This window comes from Benincasa hispida, chromosome 6 (assembly GCF_027475165.1).
Source record: "Benincasa hispida cultivar pf3 chromosome 6, pf3_genome.v1.1, whole genome shotgun sequence".
Taxonomy (NCBI): Eukaryota; Viridiplantae; Streptophyta; class Magnoliopsida; order Cucurbitales; family Cucurbitaceae; genus Benincasa; species Benincasa hispida.
Window position 1 is genome coordinate 12799000 of NC_143483.1, and position 19110 is coordinate 12818109.

The 19110-nt window shown below is 32.3% G+C and overlaps 1 protein-coding gene and 1 pseudogene across 1 annotated transcript; both read left to right on the plus strand.

The window, feature by feature from the left end:
- The first annotated feature begins 8772 nt into the window (after positions 1–8772).
- LOC150035419 (uncharacterized) lies at positions 8773–9533 on the plus strand (annotated as a pseudogene).
- Positions 9534–9893: 360 nt separating this feature from the next.
- On the plus strand, positions 9894–12903 carry LOC150035420 (uncharacterized). The gene is made up of 6 exons (XM_090314310.1): positions 9894–10118; positions 10252–10677; positions 10797–11182; positions 11296–11435; positions 12137–12232; positions 12518–12903. The coding sequence occupies exons 1-6, from the start codon at positions 9894–9896 to the stop codon at positions 12901–12903; spliced, it is 1659 nt and encodes a 552-aa protein (XP_090170436.1).
- The last annotated feature ends 6207 nt before the right edge of the window (positions 12904–19110 follow it).

Here is a 19110-nt window from a genome sequence, read left to right on the forward strand (position 1 = left end):
AGGAGGTCGGAGAGAAGAGAAGAGGAGCGAAGAATATGAAAAATGGTAATGGAGAGTGAGAGGAAGAGGAGAGTGAGTGGAGCGCGGAACGAGATGGGATTGGATTTCTTCGCCTTCTTTGAATCTCATTTGATGACATTTTAATAGGCTTTGGACAGACACTAAAACCCAAGCGATGGTACTTGCGTGTCACACACGCGCTTATAGATTTTTTTTTAAAAAAATTAAATATAATAATTAGTTTTGGAATTTGTCAACAACGTGATAACGTCAGTTTAGACAGAAATGTCGGTTATTTCAATTTTATAAAAAGTGATGAAATGTCATGAATATGATTTTTTTAATTAAAAAATATTGTTATTTTAATAAATAATGACAAAAATGAGGTGAAAAGAAAAGAATGAATAAAAATAAGTTGTAAAATCGCAGAGTTTACAATTTTTGGAAAATATATACTTAGTCCACGATTCTCCCCATATGGCTGCCAGGTTGCAATATTAGAAATCGTGGACAGGATCCACGATTTCGATAAAGTTAAAAGGTTTGCATTTTTCTTTTTTTTTTTTGGTTTTTCTTTCTCGAGTAAATTACCAAAACAGTGATTGCATTTAATATAAGCATTGGTTGCAACAGAATAGAAAAATGGATAGGAAGAGAATTGGGTTGCACTATCTCCCCCAAAGAACTATCCATAGAACAACACTCCAATCAACTTCACAACAATCCTACAAGTTAATTTCCCTCGATTTTCTGCAATTTCTCACCACTGTCATTACCCTTTTTGCTGATATTACTAATGGTGAATCCTAAATTGTCAATCTCTGTAGTCTCAGTATCTCCATTATCACTTTTTGTTTTTAAATAAATATCAAAAAAAATAAAAATAAAAAAATAAATGAATTAAAATTAGGGTTTGATAATGACAACTGAAATGAGATTCATACTTCTGAAAAAGTCGACTTCCTTCTGTTGGCTTTTTAGTCCCTAACCTCAAATTAATTAATTAATGTTTTGATGATAACAAACCTACTTTTATTTATTGGCAATTTGAGTGTTCTTGTCACACCCCGCCCCAGACCACCCTCTTAGCCTAGGAAAGGGTGTGACTGCAGCAGTTATCAACACTTTGGTTGACATTTACTACCTAATAACTCTTGCGAAAATAACTCTGATACCAATGAACAAATTCAACTTACAACTCATTAAGTAAACCCATTTTATTACAATAATGTAACGTTTATACAACTCCAAGACTTATCTACAAAATTTACAACAACAATTGTAAAACCCTCCGGAAGTGTAACTGTGGCACGTGGCAGACCTTGACCTTAGCAGCACCCTGGAAATCCTCACCTTTCGCTACCTAGGAAGAAAAAGAAAACATTTGGAAAGCATGAGCTATAAAGCCCAGTGAGTGACCAAAAAACTGATTTTTATCAAAAGAACTACCCTACACTTGGGTACTTTTGCTCAGATACCTTCTCATTTGTGTCCTTCAGTATTGAGCTACTCAGATACCTTCTCAAATGTCCTTCGGTATCGAGTTTCAAGTAAAACTAGTCATACAATGACTTTCTTTAATAAAATTTAGAAAACATGTCTTTATCTAAAAGATCTTTCTTTAGCACATGGTTTCTTAAAACATTTTAAATATTTTAGTCACTCACCTTGATCATTTAGGAACCTTTCTCTCTAGAAGTTCCTTTGTCATCTCGGGCTCCCTTTTGAACCCTAAAATCCAGATTCAATTTAAAGCTCAGATTAATCATAGTTATAGGCTTTATCTAGAGATACTTTCTTATACACATATGCACCCTTGAATCTTAACTTAGAAATCTGCGTGGTTTGGTCAGAATCATCAAAACATAAAGACTGGCCCAGCTTACCCGACAGTTTGACCCTTCTGTCTTTTCCTCATTCTCCAGCCCGATTCCTTGGATCTTCTTCTCCGGCAGCCCCACCATGAAAACTAGACTCTCATAGCTTTCAGATGGCTTTGGAATCACTCCAAACGCACGAGTAAATTAGGAGAACTCCTCGTCCCAAGTTGATACTGTTTTCCAGACTTCACTGTCCAATGCATCCTCGTTGAAACTCTATGATCAACGCATGGATTTTGCTCTCAACGCAAGGTTTACTCAACTTTCCCACTCTTTTTAAACGTATTTTGAGTTGTGATATGAAAAATGAAGTCTTTGACCCTATTTATAGGCGTCCAAACCTTCTCCAAATCCGACACCTCCTACTTGGCTGCATGTCCAAGTTTTTCCTCCTCACACCGCCAAAACATCTTTTTGATCAACGCAATCTAAGTGTCTTTCTTCTATATAGTCAACACATGAGCTTTAAATTGCATGTCCTCTGATGCAATCACCTCAAATGCTTAAGGCTTAAGGCTTCCTCCCAAGAAGACACATGGTTTGATGACATTTTTTAGGTGATCTCATCCTTTATATGCGTCCAACTCTTGGATGTTCAACGCATAGTCCACTACTCAACGCCTAGCAACCCAACTTAGCCATCACAATCCAACTTAGCCATCGCAAGAGCCAGCCATCACCAACGTATAGGATGGTCGTTCATCCTCGATGCATGGCTTACTAGGTATCATCGCACGGCTTGCTTGGCATGGGCGTATGGTTCTTGGCATAGGCACTAGCCACTCGACGCATGGGCGTGCTGCATAGGCTGGCCATCGCTCGCGCTGCTCGGTCGCATGGGCGTACTCGGCCACATGGGCGTGCTCAGCGCATTGATGCTCGGCAGGGCGCTTCGACGCATGGGCATGGCCGTTCAACAGGGTGCTCGCTGTATAGGCATGGCTGCTCGGTCAGGGCACTCGCTACATAGGCATGGCCGCTCGACGCATGGCAGGGGCGCTCGACGCATGGGCTACCTTCCAACGCATGCCTTGCCTACCCTTGTGCCTTCCAACGCATCACCTCCATCTTTCTTCTTTCAGCCGCATGCCATCACCAACAACCCTTCTAACGCATCAACACAACCCTTCCAACGCATCACTTCACTTCCTTCAGCCGCATGGATGCATACCATCCTTCCTAAGCATCTTTCGTATCCAACGCATCCAACACATCCATCATATAGGTTTATACTTAGCCAAATTTCCAAGTTTTTTCCTCAAAAGTCAAGTTTCCAAAATTCACACTTTTTCTTCTCCTTTTGCCCAAGTAATCTCTCCAAGATCTTATGGTCAACACATGGCAATGCCTAGTCCAACACTTAGTCAATTTTTCGTCAATTAAAGCTTAACTCAAACTACTCAAGGAAAATCTATTCAACACCTAGAAATTTCTTTCACTTCAACATATGATTTAACTTTTACTTAGTTAATTTCCTTAACCACCTGCTTAAGTAGAAAAAATAGAAATCCGGGTTTCACAGTTCTGAAGTGTCCATTGCGTAGAGCTCAGAACAATGATTCCAATACAAATTGAATCGTCCAAATCGTAGCTTAATGGAAGAAGATATAGGCGAAATAAGCTTAACAGAAAAATCTCGAGCTGATGACATGACATAAGTTTTTCCATCAAAATGGATCAATTGAAAGGTGTTAGAGTAATGGATGAGTGACATATGGTGGACATTTGATTTCTTTATTGGTTTTAAAAAGAAAATGAATTTAATATTATTTTATATTTGTATCTAAGAGCTAGTTTTGAACACATGGTGGCCATGTACTTTTTGTTGGGTTTTAAAAAAAAAAAGATTTTAAAAATATATATTATTATGTTATTTTTTATTTGTGTCTAGCCGCTAATTGGCTTCATAATCTCCACCATTGATTTTTAGTTTCTAAGATCCAACGGCCCTAATCAAATGTGGTTTTCAACAAATTAACATAACAATTTTTATCATCCTGAATCCTCCGTAACTCATTAAGCCATCATTGTTACTCTCTCTCCAAGCTTCAATTTTCAAATGTGGTTTTCAACAAATTAACATAACATTTTTTATCATCCTAAATCCTCCATAACTCATTAAGCCATCATTGTTATTCTCTCTCCAAGCTTCAATTTTCTTCTTTCCATCTCCTTCTTAAGAGAAATATTTTATGTTGTGAGGATTGATTCATTGAGTACTACAACTTGTAAATCCACTCAATCGAGAGAGTTTATAATTGTACCATTTATTTTTACAAACATTTTGTAAGAGTTGCTCTTGATCTAGGAACAAGAACGAACTTGATCCTTTCCACAATTGAGGATCAAACCGTTACAACAACTCTTTTTTTTCGGGATCAAGAGTGCACATTAGACAAAATATCTTGAGACATACTAGAGGTGGCTTTAACAAAAGTTAGAAACATTCATGTAAGATTAAATCTTGTGCCTAAACAAATTCATGCTAAATCTAAATGTGCTCATAATGTGAAATGTGTGCCTAAGCATGAAAAAAAGTAGATTTATGCATGAAAAATCAAAATTTGTGCCTAATCATGTTTATGAAAAATATAAATATATGCATGCCTAGGGTTAATTTTGTACCAGGACAAGTCAACATTAGAGATTTGCATGTGAAGTCAAAATTTGTGCCTAATTGTTATTAATGTGGAGTTTAAGGGTCATACTAGACCAAATTGTTTTAAATTGAAAAATGCTCCAAGAAGGAATTTTCTCGAGAGAAATATTGTGAAAAATGAATTAGTTCAATAGAATTTTTTGTCTAATGTTACTTGTTACTCTTGTGAAAAAATTGGGCATAAATTTTATAATTGTTATTTGCCAAAAATGAATACTAGTAACGTTGGAACTAATTTAAAATGGATTCTAAAATCTTTGTTCATTAACAATGAAAGACCCAAGAAATGGGTATCAAAATCTTTTGGTTGAGTTTTCTTTCTAGGTGTGGTTCAAGAAGCAAATGGTTGTTTGGACTTCAAATTGAGGAATTAATTCAAATTAGAGCAACTAAAAAGATTGCTTGAATCCAACAAAGAAAATTGCATATTTGGTATCATTTTTTTTTGTTCTTGAGATAATTATGTTTTTAGTATCTTTATGGAAATTATATCTCTTGAATGATTTTAGAAAGTTTAAATTTGCTTTCTTAAATTATATTGTATATAGAATTCAATGTCCATGAAAAATGATTGAAGATCAATCTATTTGGCATTTATCTATATCGCTTATTACTTAGCTTTTTGGTCAATTAGATGTTTTCTCAATCCTTATATTTGATTGAAAATTAGTTTTGAGCAAAATGATATTGAGTTTTGCAAAAGATTGTCATTGTTTTAATGATTAAGATATATATTGTTTTTGCTCTAGGTTGAAATAGATGAAACTTTTATTAAAGATTTTTTGAGCATGTTGTTTCAAAAGAATTGTCAAATTCTTTTTCATAAGGGGAGTATTTATAAAGTTGATTTACTTTATTGATTTCTATTAGCATGTTTGCTCATAATTCTTGCTTATGTCGATACCATGCTTATATTGATTGGTTAATATTGATTTGCTATTATTTGGTATCAATATTTATTTTTCAACAATCGGTTTTTATTTTATAATATTTTAATTTTGGTATCCCAAGATTTTTGCTTGAATAATTTTATCTCCTTGGTATCTATCCTTTTTTTCCTCTTTCTTGTTTGAAGGAGAATGCTTGATTTTAGGGGGAGTTATATATTTTTATATATGGATTTCATGTTTGAATGAGATTGATTCTCATATTACTTTATTGTTATGTGACTCTCTTATTCTTATTGTTTATCCTTTTAGGGGAAGTTATTTTATTTTAAGTAAAATTATGTTTTGAAAATTTATTTGATATTTCTACCCTCAAATTGAATTATGTGCTAATGTCTTTTTGTCCCTTGTTAAAGGAGAGTGCTCAATTGATTTCAAAAGGGGGAGAAATTTGTGAAATTGGTCAAAATAGAATTAGCTTAGCTTGGTTGATTCTTTATGATGCCTTCTGGATTTACATGATGTTTGTTATGTTTCTTTTTAGAAAGCAGGTTGATAGGAGAAAAAATATGCAAGTGTTCATTTTTAAAAAAAAAAAAAAAAAAAAAAAACTCAAGTCTTTATGTTATTTTTCATAATTATCTTTTTTTTTTTTTTTTTTATTGATTCCAAAAGGGGGAGAGGTAATAAGAAAAATGAAAGCATGTTGTTATTGAATATATTCTTTATGGTCAAGTGTATTGAAATTATATGTGTATTGATTATGATTTAAGTTCATATTTTATATCACGTATCTCTTTGAATTTTATTTTTCTTGGCTTGTTCGTCATCATCAAAAAGGCGACTTTTTGGCCCTTAACCTCAAATTAATTAATTAATTAATTGATATTTTGATGATAACAATCCTATTTTTATTTATTGATAATTTCAGTGTTTTGAAGTGTCTATTGCGTAGGGCTCGGAATAACGATTCCAACGCAATTTGAATCGTCCAAATTGGAGCTCAATCGAAGAATATATAGGCGAAACAAGCTTAACCAAAAAATTTCAAGCTGATGACTTGCAGAAGTTTTCTCATCAAAGTGGATCAATTGAAAGTGCCACTTGGAGCAATGGACGAGTAACATATGGCGGGCTTTTGATTTTTGGATTGGTTTTAAAAAGAAAATGAATTTAATATTATTTTACGTCTCTAACTGTTAATTTTGGACACATGGTGAACATGTGCTTTTTGTTGGGTTTTAAAAGAAATGATTTTAAAGATATATATTATTATATTTTTTCTTTTGTCTAACCGCTAATTGAGTTCAAAATATCTACCTTTTCTAAGATCCAATGACCCTAATTAAATGTGGTTTTTAACAATTTTTCTTCTCTGTGTAAACACAACTTCTTCTCTAAATTAATATAACAACTTTTATCCTTTTTAATCCTCCATAACTCATTAAGTCACTATTCTTGCCCTCTCTCCAAGCTTCAATTTTCTACTTTTCATCTTCTTCTTGAGAGAGATATTTTATGTTATGAGAATTGATTCATTGAGTACTACAACTTGTAAATCCACTCTATTGAGAGAGTTGTAATTGTGCCCTTTATTTTTACAAACATTTTGTAAGGATTACTCTTGATCCCAGAAAAAGAGTTGTTGTAACGGTTTGATCTTCAACCATGAAAATGATGAAAAAGAACATTGTAGTGGTTCGACTCTAAGCTGTGGAAAAAGTCAAGTTCGTAGTGACATACCCAAGAGAAGCTTGGGGAGTTGATGTAGGTCGGTTATGCCGAACCGTGTCAATTTCTCTATCCCTCTCCTATTTAATTTTACAATTAATTTGTTATTATATTTTATTACTTGAATTTAATTGCAATATTTGTTCTTGAAATTAATTAATTGTTCATATTGGATTATTTTGATTGATTGTTCTTGAATTTCTACATTCATTATCAATCTTGTTATGAGAACCAATTTGGGTACTTTAAAATAGCATTATTAACTTCTTAATTATTTTGAATTGAATTTATTTGCATGAATTTATTGTTTAAATTACTTGTTAACAAAAAGTTTATTAATTTGTTTATTTGGGCCCACTAAGTTAATTAAACCTTATTCACCCCTCTAGGTTGTCATACTGATCCTAACCTTATTTTTTTACCAAAACCCTCATTTAAATGGAAAAAAAAAAAAAACTTAATTGGAGAAAGATTAAAAAAAAAAACAAGAGGCTAACTCGTGGACTCTATCCACGAGTTCTACACCACGTCCTATGTGGCTGATGACATTTGACCAAGTTTAAAGTGAATGAAATCGTGAACCTAGTCTACAGTTCCCTTAAGAAACTCGTGGACCACATATACAATTTTTTCCCTTATTTTTGTCTATACTTTATATCTCACCTAAATGAGACATATTTTTCTATTACCATATTTTTTTTTCAAAAAAAAGTTTTCACATTGCCCTATTTTTATCATTTTTTTAAAAAAAAAAACTATATTATTTATGAAATTAACACTCATGAATATTTCTTAAATAAATTATAAATAAGAATATTTAAAGACCAAATAGATATTCTACCTTTTTTTAATAAGATAACTTTATTAAGAGCAAAGGACACCAACTAGAGAAATTTGAGCTCTAGCAAGTCTATAAACTTCTCACTAAAAATAGGTTAAGAATGACTCGTGTCAAAGAGTGAGCAACAAAATAATAAGAAATATTACACTTAACAGAAGTAATAACACTCGTCTGACTTGCGAGATCCAACATAGTTTCAATTATGTTCATTTTAGATATTCTACCTCTTTTTAATCAAACTAGTTGAGATGTTCATTATTTTTATATATTCAAATTAGTGAAATTTTGTTGTTTATGTGTTTCATGTTCATTGACTTCTTTTTACAATTTAATGGACATGTTAATTCACTTCTCATGTCAATGGTCAATGCTGAACCTAAATAAATGTCAACATAGTGATAGAAATGTTGATATATTGACAAAAATTTGATACCATGCTTGACGATTATGTATTGCCAGTTTTATAAAAGTTTTAACTTCATGATTATGCAAGAAAATCCTAACATTGTATAATATTAGTTGTAATTTTGGATTAGTTAAGTTTATTTTCTGTTGTATAGATTTGCTTTTGTTATATTTTTTGTTGTATAGATTTTGTTAGTTTGATTTTTCAGTTACATTATTGGTGTATAAATACTGGTGGTGGGGAAATGATAAAATATGGGAAAATGACTTTTCTTTCCTTTACTGATATATTCAGTTTTTTCTTATTAATATGGTATCAGAGCTTTTTTTAAAAAAAAACTTTCTCTTCGTCTTCTTCCCCAAACAACCATGAATCCCACCCCTCATTCGTCCGATCTTCCACCACCTTCAGTCAGTTTTTCGGGCAATATTCCGACAAATATTCCGATGTCATCTATCTCGTCAATTGATTTTACCAGTTCCAGCCAAGAATTTTTTTCCATTTCTCATAATAACCCTTACATCCTTCATCATAGTGATACCTCCAACCTTGTTATTGTCACTGAACCTCTCACCGACACCAATTATGTTACATGGAGCCACTCGATGATTCTTTCATTGTTGATTCGCAACAAATTAGGCTTCATTGATGGCTCTCTCGTTCAACCTACAAGTGATTTCCTTCCTCTTTGGATTCAGAATAACAATGTTGTGATTGCCTAGATCTTAAACTCTGTTTCAAAGCAAATTTCATCCAGCATTCTTTTCACCAATTCTGCTAGGGAGATTTGGCTTGATCTTCAAGATAGGTTTCAGAAAAGGAATAGTCCTCGTATTTTTCAATTAAAACATAGGTTGTCTAATCTGAAACAAGAACAAGATTCAGTAACTATGTATTTTTTTCAAAATTAAAAACTTGTGGGATGAATATATTTCTTATCGACCGGGTTGCACATGTGGTAAATGTACATGTGGTGGTGGTCAATCCAGTGAAGACTTCATCCAATTTGAATATTTGTTGTGTTTTTTTGATGGGTTTGAATGATGAATATAACCATGCTCATTCCCAGATACTTCTTATGGACCCTCCCCCACCAATCAATAAGGCTTACTCCTTAATTGTTCAATAAGAACAACATATTTCTGCCTCTGCTCGACCATCACCTGCTGTTACTTTAGCCGTCCACAAGCCTGAAAATAATTCCCAGTCCTAGCTCAACCACAATCCTAATAATTCATCCAAGCAAAATAAGAATCGACCTATCTACACCTATTGTCACATTTCTGGCCACACCATTGACAAATGCTACAAGTTGCACGGTTATCTGCCCGGTTACAAGCCAAGAAACAGAACAACTAATCAAGTTCATAAGGTTCCAAATGTTGCCCCCTCTACTTTAAGCTCGACTGTTGATACTACTCCCACAGCACCTACATCCTCTATTAACCTTAACAATGAAACCCTTACTCAGTGTCATAATATACTTACTATGCTTCAGTCCAAACTTGCTGCTGTTAAGGTTGATAATGATGCTATTAATCATGTAGTAGATACTTATTCTTCCAATATTCCTTTTGGGGGCTGGATTTTTTACTCTGATGCTTTTACACATATATGTTTTCAAAAACATATGTTTGCTGATTTGAGGCCTTTTGCTAGTTTTTTCCTTTTGCCTAACAAAACACACATACCGGTTCATTATGCTGGCTCACTTGTACTTTTTGGGTCTATAACTCTTCATCATGTGCTATTTGTACCCGAATTTCAATACAATTTATTATCTATCAGTGCTCTTATGTCTGATAACTCTCTATCTGTTCTTTTCCAATGGATATTGTGATATTCAGGCCAAATCCACTTTGAAGACGATTGGCAGGGGTAAACTACATGATGGTTTGTATCTTCTGGAGAATCCATATGAAGCTGTTGATTTTGTGCATGCTTCGTCTACTATCAATGTTGTTTCACAATCTTCGACTGAGATGTGGCATTCCAGGCTTGCTTATCCTTCTCTATCTCGTTTATCTGCCATTTTGTCACTACCATCTTCATTACATCATTCACATCCTTGTGAAATCCATCTGTTGGCGAAACAGAAGAGATTAGCTTTCCAATCACACAATCATCGAGCATTCACTCTTTTTGACACTATACATGCTGATGTTTGGGGACCCATTTATACATGTTCATATGTTGGTTATAGATATTTTCTTACTTTGGTTGATGATCATAGTAGATACACTTTGGTGTTTTTTATGAAAAAGAAGTCTGATGTTCTTTTTATCATTCCACATTTTTTTTTGCGTATGTAGAAACTCAATACAATAAAAGAATAAAAGTTTTTCGTTCAGACAATGCCCCCAAATTATGTTTTACTGAATTTTTTCTTCAGAAGGATGTTATTCATCAGTTTTCTTGTGTGGGAAGACCAGAGCAAAACTCAGTTGTTGAAAGAAAGCATAAACACATAATGAATGTTGCTCGAGCCCTTTTCTTTCAGTCTCAAGTGCCTTTGCATTTTTGGAGTGAATGTATCCTAACAACAGTCTTCCTCATCAATCGTACTCCATCACCTCTCTTAAGCTGGAAGACTCCCTATGAACTTTTACATGGCACGACTATTGATTACCCTCTTCTTCAAACCTTCGGATGTTTATGTTTTGCATCTACTTTACAAAATGGTCGGACCAAGTTTCAAACACGTGCCACAGCTGCCGTTTTTGTTGGCTATCCACCTGGCATGAAAGATTATAAGTTGTTTGATATTGAAAATAATAGGTTTTTCATATCTCGGGATGTTGTCTTCCATAAATCCTGTTTCCCCTTTCATAAAGTTACTTCCACAAATGAACAACCGATTTTTCTTCATGATCTTGTTCTACCCAAATCAGTGGCTATTTTTCTTCTCAGCCCATATATTGTCCAACAGTCAATGAGCAGGCTTCTTTATCCAGCACTCCTACCAATGCCCCTATTCCTATTACTTTTCCTTCACCACATAACCAGTCCATCAAAAATCCTAGTGATGCAAGTCCTTCTCTTTCCTTTAGCCCTGCACTCCCTATAAACCAAAATGAATCACTTCATTTACCAACTTTACAACCTTCTAGTCCCGTCACTTCATAGCCTTGTCCGCCCCTTACCCCTGCCTCTGCACCGAATACTTCTCCTTCCACCTCACAGCTTGACATCTCTCAATCCCATCCACCTGTTTTTAATTTTGAAATCCAAAAATTCCATCGCATTTCTAAGCCCTCTTCTTACCTACAAGACTACCATTACAGCCTTATTCACTCAACCCCCTTGCCTTCTTCCTCCTCTCGTTATCTTATATCTGCGGCCTTATCATATACAAACCTTTCCCCAAATTTTTGAGCTTTTTCCTTGGCTATATCCTCTCATTATGAACCCTAATTTTACCTACAGGCCGTCCCTTTTGATCATTGGAAGGAGGCTATGAGAATTGAGATTCAGGCCATGGAAGACAACGATACTTAAGATGTTGTGGTGCTGCCTCCAACAAAACATACAATCGGCTGCAAATTGGTCTATAAGATCAAGCACAAAGTCGATGAGACAGTAGAAAAGACAAAGCAAGGCTCGTTGCCAAGGGCTATACTCAACAAGAGGGATTGGATTTCATTTAGACTTTTTCTCCTGTTGCCAAGCTGGTTACTGTTCGCGTTCTTCTTACATTGGTTGTCTCTCATAATTGGAATCTCATACAATTAGATGTTAATAATGCATTCCTTCATGGTGATTTGTTTGAGAAAGTATATATGGATCTCCCTTTTGGTTACAAGCCTCTAAGTTCTTCTCATTCAAACGGTAAGCTTGTCTGAAAACTCAAAAAAGTCCATCTACGGTTTGAAATAAGCCTCACGATAGTGGTTTGCCAAGTTTTTTTATGTTTTGATTGAGCTAGGCTTCATTCAATCGAAAGTTGATTATTCTTTGTTTGTTCGAGGTCAAGGTAACTCCTTTATTGCTCTCCTTTTTTATGTTGATGATATAGTCATCACAGGAGCAAATTTACAACAGCTTAATCAGCTCAAGTTATTGTTGCACAGTCGTTTTAAGCTCAAAGACTTGGTGATCTCAAATATTTCTTAGGCCTCGAGCTAGCACGATCCCATACAGGTATCTCTATTTCTCAGAGGCACTATACTCTTCAATTGTTGGAAGAGGCTGGCTTGTTAAGTGCTAAACCTGTTTCTATTCCTATGGATCCTAATATCAAGTTGAAGAAGTTGGATGCTGATTTTTTTAAAGACCCCCATTCTTATCGTCGATTGATTGGGAAACTTCTCTACCTCACCATCACACGGCCATATATAGTTTTTGCAGTTAACAAACTAAGTCAATTTGTAGCTTCTCCATGTAAAACAAACCTTGCAACTGCTCATCATCTATTAAGATACTTGAAGTCATCACCGGGACAAGGTATCTTGATATCTCCATCAAAGACTCTTCGATTCCAGGCTTTTTTCGGATTTTGACTGGGCATCTTGTCCTGATACAAGAAAATCCACTTCTGGTTTCTGTATTTTCTTGGGAGACACTCTTGTTTCATGGAAATCTAAGAAGCAAAGTGTTGTATCTCGTTCTTCCGCTGAAGCAGAATATTGAGCACTTGCCTCCACGGCCTGTGAAATTGTTTGGTTGACTTCTTTGCTCAAAGATTTGTGTTTCCCAATTATGCAACCATCTATCATCTTTTGTGATAATCAAGAAACCATATATCTTGCTACTAATCCAGCTTTTCATGAGCGAACTAAGCATATAGAGCTTGACTATCATTTTGTCAGAGACAAAGTTGCTGAGGGTTCTCTTAAACTTTTGCATGTTCAGTCTAAGGGACAGCTCATTGATATTTTTACAAAGGCTCTACCTGCTCCTGCTTACTTTTCCATTTTATGAAAGTTGGGTATAATCAATTTATATGGTCCAACTTTAGGGGGATATTAGTTGTAATTTTGGATTAGTTAAGCTTCTGTTATATTTTCTGTTGTATAGATTTGCTTTTGTTATAGTTTCTTTTGTATAGATTTTGTTAGTTTTGATTTTTCAGTTACATTATTGGTGTATAAATACTGGTGGTGAGAAAATGATAAAATATGGGAAAATGACTTTTCTTTCCCTTTACTGATATATTCAGTTTTTCCTTAGTAATATATAAAAACAATAAATACGAAGATTTTTGAACTAGATGATTTTCACAACAACATTAGTTAGAATAACATATAATAATTCATGATAATAGTCTTCTACAAGATTGTGTTTCTCTCTTGATCTTCTTTTAGAACATGATTAGGTTTTTTGATGAGGAGAAGGAACTACATAATCAGGTAGAGAGAGAACCAATTCAAGGGTTTTATCTTTATATAGACACCTCCTATAGGGTATTTAATTAATTAGGGAATTATCTCTTTACTTAATTTATGAATTATATTTTACTTGATTGGCCTAATAAAATAGTATATTTAAGAAAGCAAATAATATACATGGAACACATTAATGATAATCTTAAATTTAAAATAAATCTAAGGTTTTAATGGAATTATTCAGCTTTTACAATCTTTATAGATGTAATTTATTTTTTCAGTTTGTGAATTTTATGAGAGTGATTCTATAATTTTTCTTTTCTTTGTGTCTAGGTTATAAGCAATTTTGTGCTTGATGTTTATTGAAATGAGTGAAGTTTTAAAGTTTTTTGAAACCGATTTTATTTCTAATTTTTTTGTTCTTGAAATTGATGTTTGTTTCCTACTAAATTAGAAATCGCGTTTTTTAAATAAACATTTAAAATTTGAGTTAAATTTTTAAGAAAAACATTGAAAACTATTTTAATTTAAGTGCTGTTTTATAACTATTTAATTTTAATTTTTAAAAATTTAAGCTGGTAAATATTATTTCCACCTATTTATTTATTTAGTTTGTTATTTACTTTTTAAAGTGTTTTAAAAAAATTAAACCAAGTTTTAAAATTAAAAAATAGTTTGAAATTTACAATTTAGCTAAAAATTAATTTAGTTACAAAATATGAAAACCATGACTAAAAAGTTATAAGAAAACAAGTACAATTTTTAAAAATTGACGTGACATCTACTTTTAAATTTTATTTTTAAAAACAGTGGCAAAAATAATAACAAAACAAATAAACTTAAAAGTATAGTTTATAAACTTAATTTTCAAAAATCAAATTCATCATCTAACTAAGATAAATTTTTTACCTCCCGATTTTATTTTTTTTTCCTGATTTGTGATGAATATTTATTAGGTGTAAGAAGTATGTTTAAGTCAAAGATATGGATGTTACTTAAGTCCAAATATCGAATTTGACTATGGTAAGAGAATCTAAATTACGTATACAATTTATGTAACACTAAATTTAGAAATGATGTATAAATGAACTAATATAGCATTTGAATGATGGAAATTTTGATGATATGAAAGTACGGTTAAGAAATGCTAAAAATAACCGATAATACTACTACTTATACCATGTGCATTCCTTTTTGATGACTTAACGATAAGAATTCTTGGAGCAAGTCTATATTGGATAACCTTCTAAAATTTTCCTAAAATGCATTGTGAATGTGAATAAAACATCATGAAATGACCTATGTTGATGGGTGGTGAGAGTCTTCACTTTTTGCAAGGTTATAAGAGGAATGTCGAGCCAATTGTTTGATGATAAGCATGATGATAAAATTAGATACAAAAGTTCAATTATGAGTAAAGACTAAAAGGAAGATGGTCTTTAAAATTTGACATAAAATTAATATTTTAGAGATTGATCACAAAATTGTTGGAACCAAATGTCAACCATTGTGTTGTAGAAGAACTAATGTCTTTAAAGTAAAATTTGGCGCGACTATGGTGTTAAATCACGATTACTGATTGATCTCCAATGTTCACACGATGTTCAAATACAGGCTTGCACTCGTTGGAGAAATGAATAGAATCAACAAAAAATTGCTCAGAAACAGTAGACGGAAAAGAGGTAAAAGAAAGTTTGGAGTCACTGTATGCCGATCTGGAAAAAGTTCTCTTATATATAAAGAAGAGGAAGAAGAAACGGACATAAAACAACTATGTCACAATAATGTCAGATCCAAAAATAATATATTTAAATTTAATTTAAAAAACGTTTTACAATGGTAAAATTTAAATAGAGGGATATTAAAAAAAAAAAAAGGTCTTTTTTCATGTGAGCATGGTTACTTAACTCGCCCGAACAACTAGAAAGTCCTCTTGTGTGCCTTTGTATTTATACCTTCTTGATAATGATTAATTTCTCAATGTAGGACAAAACTCCTTCCTTTTCTACTTTACTTTTGTTGTGAGCCTTGGTCTAAAGTCATTTCCAAAATTTATAATCTAGAGATCTACTAAACACAAATGTAAAAGTTTATGATATAAACTTGTAATTTATCGTGTTTTATTTAAATGAAGAACTATCTTTCATTTTTAGACTATTTTATTAGATGATATATAATAATAATTTTTTTTTTTGATAAATTGGTAATTTAGGATAGTAGGTTGATTCATATTTCAACAATATTTTTAAAAACAATATGCGTTATTACTTATTTCGGACATTAAATTTTATCTATTTATATTATTTAATTATATGCTTTAGTTAAGCTTATTGGGAATTGTACAATCTCACTAAAACTTTAGATTTGAGTGGTTATCTATGAAATTGATGTAAATAAAATAAGGTTTAAATCCTATTTTAGTCATTCAACTTTGAATCTTGTTTTATTTTGGTCTCTAAATTTTTTTAAAAAACATTTTTTTAATCCCTAAATTTTTTAAAAAGTATTTAATTTAATTCCTATTAATAAAATTATGTTAACTTTTCAACATAAATGTGGGGGAGCTTGTATTTTTTGATGACTAGGTTGTAGACATATTGAGCAAGATGAAGGTGAAGTAAAACACCAACAACCAACACGCCAAAACACTGAACGACCAAAATTCTGAACTAAAAATACATTTTAAATTCTCCCACTTTGCCACCTTATTCAAAATTGAAATTCTAGATTTTTTAGCATAGCTAATTAATTTGGTAGCCTAGTCATCTAAAAAATACAAGTCACCACACTAGTTAACAAAATCTTAATATATCAAAGACCAAAAAAAGTATTTTTTAAAAGTTCAGGGACTAAACAAACATTTTTAAAAGTTTAAGGATCAAAACAAAACAATATTTAAAGTTCATGAACTATTTTAAAAGTTTAGAGACCAAAATAGAATATTATTCAAGGTTTAGGGACCAAAATAAGAGGCGGAGAATCCCCGATTAGATGGGAAATGTGGGAGAGAGCGGAGAGAAGTTTCTCCTGGTTGACTAAACGGGGACGGGAACGGGGATTACATTCCCCTCCGCGATCTCTCCTCGCTCTGATAGAAAAAAAATACATATATATTATTTTCATAATGAAATATATATAATTTTCTTGATATATATATATATGTATATATATTATATGAGATATAATATATAGTTAATATTCATGGAATAATATAATTAAATTGGTTTTGAATTTTGAATTGAAAATTAGTAACTCCTAGGGAGTTATTATGGAGGGAGTTAATGTAATTAATAACTCACTAACTATCTCAAATGTGAGGTTGAGGGGAGATGAATCATTGGATGTTCTTTATGTGATGTGAATTTGGCAAAAGAAAAGTTGTCTCTGCAGTTAACATCTCCTTCGTCCTCACTTGCAAGAATTCTCTCCAGCTCTCACATAAATTTTCAATACACACCAAAAGGTAAGTCCACACAACTCTGCCTTTAATTCTCTCTTTGAGAATAATAAAGAAGATTTCTTGTGGTAGTGTTCAAGAAGTTTCTTCATGTTGTGCTACTGTGTTTGTGGTATTCAAGATCGAGTAGGAACTTTCACTATTTGTGACCACCGGAGAGGAAGCGAGAAAATTTGATCTTCAAGAGTTAGTTTAATTTCATCCCTTATCCTCTCTAAATTTATAGTAGAAGCTTGCTTTAGGAAAATGTTTTATCCTATTGTTTCCGTCTCCTTTGTTTATTTAAGTTACTGTAAAATGAATTTCAAATACATCGACATTCATACGCTTCCGCTGTGGGAATTTCAATCCCTTCAAAAACCTCTCGTTAATATTGCAAGGATGATAAAAAAAAACAGAGAAATTAAAAGAAAGCAATAAAGGAAAAACTCCAAATTGAAAAAAAAAAAAACCACGAACTAGAAAATAAATCAACTATGTGAAAAATGATTACACTCAATTATTAAATCACTCTAAAATCTTTTGACCACACACACCCTTTTTCCACTCTCAAAGTAGAGAACGCAAAAATGAATTTAACTAGAATTAGCACACCTAAACTTAAAATGTTTCTAACTAGAACAATTTAAAACCAATTTCATAGGTTCCTTTTATCGTGCTTAGAGTCCATGACTATTTTAAACATTTTTTATGTGAGACAAATACACTTCTAATATTTTATCAAAATCCAACAAATTTGATTTTTCTCAAAGTTTCTACCACATAATATGTTTTTTTAATATACCATATAATATATGTTTCATACCTAAGAATAAGCTCTTTATAATTTAGACACGTACGTATCTTTCATTTTTCAAATCAAATTGTTGCTGACAATTTGGAGATTACCTTTTTAAGATACATTTAACTTTTATGTTTCAATTTTGTATAGTATAATGAGAGTAGAGGATTGAAACCATAGACCTCTTGATCGTCAGCACATATATATGTTAGTTGAGCTGACCTCATTTTGGCTCATGTTTCAATTACTTTTATACATTTAGTAACATTCATATTCAATTACTTATATACATTTATTTTTCATTATTTTTATTTTATGTTGTAGTTCCTTTATTACTATATGTATTTTTATTGATTTTGTTATAAAATTAATTTGAGATCTAAAAGGAGAAATATTATTAAAAAAAAGAACGATGGATCATCATTTTGCATATATTGAGAAATATTTATTTGATAAAATTTTATTAAAAAAATGTTATGCAACGGTAATATAAAATCTTGCTTACGTATAAACTATATTTTAAAATTTTTGAATTGGCCACTGTAGCTAGTATAAGTTACTTTGTCTTCGTATATACATCTCATTGGGGGAAGGGTTAATGCAAACCTAAGAACTTTGGTGGTTGAATTTTCTCGATCCATGACATGTCTTAATGAAACTATGATCTACAACAAGTTTAAAGCCTTGAATATAATATAAAATAAAATATATTCAAGATAAATAATTGTTAGTCAAGAAGTGTTCTCTAAACTATTTTGAGGTGAAGTTGTCTTCACCAGAAGAGATTCTGGTATTTAAGAGAGCTTAAGTTTCTCGGTTGAAGGGTTCTTCCTTACAAGATTAAGGAAAGATCAAGATAGTGTTTAAAAGGAAGTCTCACAATTAGAAAAAGCCTAAATTAGTTTTTACTAAAAGCTAGATTGTTCGTTAGTCTCTCAGTAGATGTCTTCTTTGAATAGATAAGTATGTTAGATGATATAATTATATTTATCTTCACCTATTAGCTTAAGTTTTTGGGCCAATCAATAACTTAAGATGGTATTAGAGCATGTGGTCTAGGGAGACATGTGTTCAAGTCCTTACAATGTTGTTTTATTTCCAATTAATATTGATTTTCACTTGTTCAGTTTTAATTATCCTTCAC